The 3714-nt window shown below is 50.2% G+C and overlaps 1 protein-coding gene across 1 annotated transcript; it reads right to left on the minus strand.

Moving 5' to 3' along the window:
* Window positions 1–2537: 2537 nt before the first annotated feature.
* Window positions 2538–3443, minus strand: LOC142439231 (transmembrane epididymal protein 1-like). The gene has a single exon (XM_075541434.1). It carries the CDS (start codon window positions 3441–3443, stop codon window positions 2538–2540), a length of 906 nt encoding a protein of 301 aa, XP_075397549.1.
* Between the last annotated feature and the right edge of the window lie 271 nt (window positions 3444–3714).

Here is a 3714-nt window from a genome sequence, read left to right on the forward strand (position 1 = left end):
TGTCAGAGATGATTGAGGCTTCAGGACCATCGCTGTCTCCCTGTGGGCTCACAGAGCAGTTAGCCCCTATATTCGCAGTACATAGCATGAATAAGATTCACTAAAGGCCTACTATGTGCAGGACGATGTCATATGCTTATGGAACATGCAGGAGAAATTAGGGAACTAGGAGGTGTCACATTCCCTTAGGAGCATTGGCTTTATTTATTTTTATTTTATTTTAAGGAGCATATGCTTTAGCTGATGAGTCACAAACTCTTCAAACTCAAGCCCCAAACTCCCTGCAATGGATTCCCTACTGACCCCATAGGACAGGGGAGGGATGTCCCTGTGGGTTTGGGAGACTCCCGGTTGATGGGAAGAGAAGCCTCATCTTTCTCCAGCAAAATCTTCAAAGGACAACAATCTTAGCATGCTGCAGGGCAAACGATATCAGCCCACGGGTCAGATAATGAAGCCGATCTGGATGAGTTGTTGGCTATCTCCAGGTCAAAGAAGTGTATGTGGTCCTGGATGCTTCCTCCCCCCAACTACCATGATCCGAATTCTACCTTGCAGGGCTGGATAGGACAGAGGCTGTACACTGGTACATATGAGGGTTGGAGGTACAGGGAATCCAGGGTGGATGATACCTTCAGGACCAAGGGTGTGAGGGACGATGCTGGGAGAGTGGAGGGTGAGTGGGTTGGAAAGGGGGAACTGATTACAAGGATCCACATGTGACCTCTTCCCTGGGAGAGGGACAGCAGAGAAGGGGGGAAGGGAGACTCTGGATAGGGCAAGATATGACAAAATAACGAGGTATAAATTACCAAGGGCATATGAGGGAGGGGGGAATGGGGAGGGAGGGGGGTGGAAAAAAGAGGACCTGATGCAAGGGGCTTAAGTGGAGAGCAAATGCCTTGAGAATGATTGGGGCAGGGAATGTATGGATGTGCTTTATACAATTGATGTATGTATGTGTATGGATTGTGGTAAGAGTTGTTTGAGTCCCTAATAAAATGTAAAAGAAGAAAAGAGAAAAAAATGATTAAGGCAAAGACTGTACAGATGTGCTTTATACAATTGATGTATGTATATGTATGAACTGTGAAAAGAATTGTATCAGCCCCAATAAATTGTTAAAATAAAAAATAAAAAAAATTAAAAAAAAAGAAGTGTATGTGGATTTGGTGGTGGGGTGAAGGGCAAGGGCAGCTAGGCATTAGTGGTAGCAAGGGATCGAGTGCTGGGTATATGAAGCACTGCCAGACACCTGTCAATGTGCTGTCCAGTGGTGGTTTACAAGCAGCCATAATGCTGGAAGGTATGCCACCAGTATCACTCCCACAGGGTTACCACGGTGGACAGGTTTCAGCAGAGCTTTCAGGGGGTATGAACTAGGGAGAAAGGCCCAGTGACGATCTAGGTTCAAAAGTAGCCAGTGGAAATGGTATGGATTCAGAAGGATGTATGGGTTGGAAGACAAGACACTCAAGGAGACCAGCATTCACGTCCAGGATGCAGAAGGTCCAAGAGAAGTTGTTCTGTTGCACGGGAGGTCACGGGGCGCTGGAGAAAACTTGACAACCTCCAGTGATGGAAACGGCACAGTGTAGTAAAATGGGGAGTGGTGATAGCTTGAAGGCACATTCACAAATCGTACCATCCCCACAGTTCAGTCGCCGCATCAGGGGAGGTGCGTCATCATTACCACGGTCCAGTGTAGAACTCTCTTGCTGCTGGTGCGTCCAGTGCTTCCCCCCCGCCCCCCGCCCCGCGCGCTCCAGCCTCAGACGCAGCACCTAGCACGTTCGTAAATTGCTGCTGGGATGGGGGCACCTCAACAAGTGGCTCACTACCTTGCTTCGGTTGATTAGAGGCCAGGAATAAGAAATGTGGTGGCACTTATGAAAATGTCAAAACGGAAAGACTGATAGAAAAGTACTTGATTCTCATTGTATATGCAACCTTTTCAAGGATGTGAATGTACCGCGCATTTTCAAACATTGAGAAAGTCTCAGCCAGTCATCCTAAGCGAATTGCTACACACACACACACACACACACACACACACACACACACACACGTATACTTAAGTTGTTTCCACATGGTGGTGCTGTCATTGGCAAATAGAAATAATAGCTATTGTGGTTTTGATTGGTGAGAAGTCTTTATTCCTTGGCAACAGCTTGAAGAATCAGCTGGTGACAGCAAGGCTATCAGAGGCTGTTTTTCTGCCTTTAAAGCACCCCACCCCCTTTTCCCTTCTATTTCCATCTGGGCTATTTTTTACCTTTCCTACTTCTCTGGGCCCTTTCCTCTTGCCTCACTTTTTTCTTTTTCACAGACTCCCATCAGCACCCCTTTCCCGGGCCCCTCCCTCCCCATCTCCTCAGTGGCAGATATGCCCCTGTAGGGACAAGAGATGGGGCCAATTGTCTCCGTCAAGACCGTTGCCTTCATGGGGGACTGTGGGGGTACAATTCTCACGACTGCTGGAACCCACAAAGAGAAACAAGAAGGTAGACACGGTGGCAGGCATTCTAGGTCCTCCCTTAGGGTGAGCCCACTTCGACCAGGAGAGGCTGCCTCGCTCTCTCTGGCAGACCCTCTTCCTGCAATAACGTGCCTGGGCTCCCGGAGGACCTGCAGTGATGCGGAGCCTCTCTGACCCCTAGCAGCTTCAAGTTAGGATTGCAATGACCGTACCACAATGAGGAGAAGCCGTAGATCCCTAAAAGGCATGAGGCGTTGACCATCACATGCCAGCAGAAGAACGTGGTGACAAACATGATGTCGCTCATGTCATCGTCCTGCCACGGGTAGCCAGAGACTGGCTTGAAAAGGATAAAGCCCGCCTGCATCAGCCAAGAGCCCATCGTCAGGAACAGAAAGGCCTCCATCAGCCAGAGGCGACCCGTGTCGGGAGCCCACAGCTCGGCCGTCAGCACCAGCAGCAGCAGGAACACCACCAGGACGAGCAGGGAGTGAACCTGCAGCTCCACCCCTGCTGTGCCCTGCGTGTGCGACACCAGGAGCAGCAGGAGCACGTGGAAGGCCAGGATCCGGACGCCCAGCTCCAGGGCCACACTGCGCTGAGGCAGCAGGTTCTTGCTCAGGATGTCTACACAGCCATTGAGGGCGAGGAGGATGAACATGGTGAGGTGCTGCCACTCCTTGGGGTACATGAACCTTGGTGGCACCTGCTTGTTCATCAGCACCATGCCATCATCGAGACAGAGGACCACATACGCTGTTAAGATGGAGCCGGTCACCACCTTCAATAGGCCACCATAGGAGATTTTCCATAGCATGGCCCATCTCTCCTTATTCCCGGGAGGGTGTCGAGGACACAGGAGGGAGTCGTTGAATATCACAGCTTTGGAAACCACTATTGTCTGATATAGTCCATAACAGAAAAGATATAGCCCCGGGCAAAAATGACCATTGAATTTTCCCATGGAATTCCCGGTCTGCCTGCCTAAGGAAAAACTCAGCAACTTCGCTCTCTCCTCTCCCTTGGGGGCCTCTCAAGTTTCAGGCTATTTATAGAGAACAAAGGTCTACCTACTTTGATCATTTCCCTCTCCCCCTGCTCCCCCACAGAATGGAACGTTCTGGACATTAGCCTACGCTCCTGGTTGCGTGGATCTCATTGTCCATTCCATTCCAGGACACTGGGAGCTAGCTCAGTGCTGCCGGAGCCTAAGCGGAGCACTTCCAGTAGGAAGT

The sequence above is a fragment of the Tenrec ecaudatus genome, chromosome 1 (genome assembly GCF_050624435.1).
Source record: "Tenrec ecaudatus isolate mTenEca1 chromosome 1, mTenEca1.hap1, whole genome shotgun sequence".
In the NCBI taxonomy this organism is placed as follows: Eukaryota; Metazoa; Chordata; class Mammalia; order Afrosoricida; family Tenrecidae; genus Tenrec; species Tenrec ecaudatus.

Coding starts and splice junctions, on each gene's coding strand:
- LOC142439231 (XM_075541434.1), bottom strand. CDS start 3,443: ATGGGAAAATTCAATGGTCATTTTTGCCCGGGGCTATATCTTTTCTGT.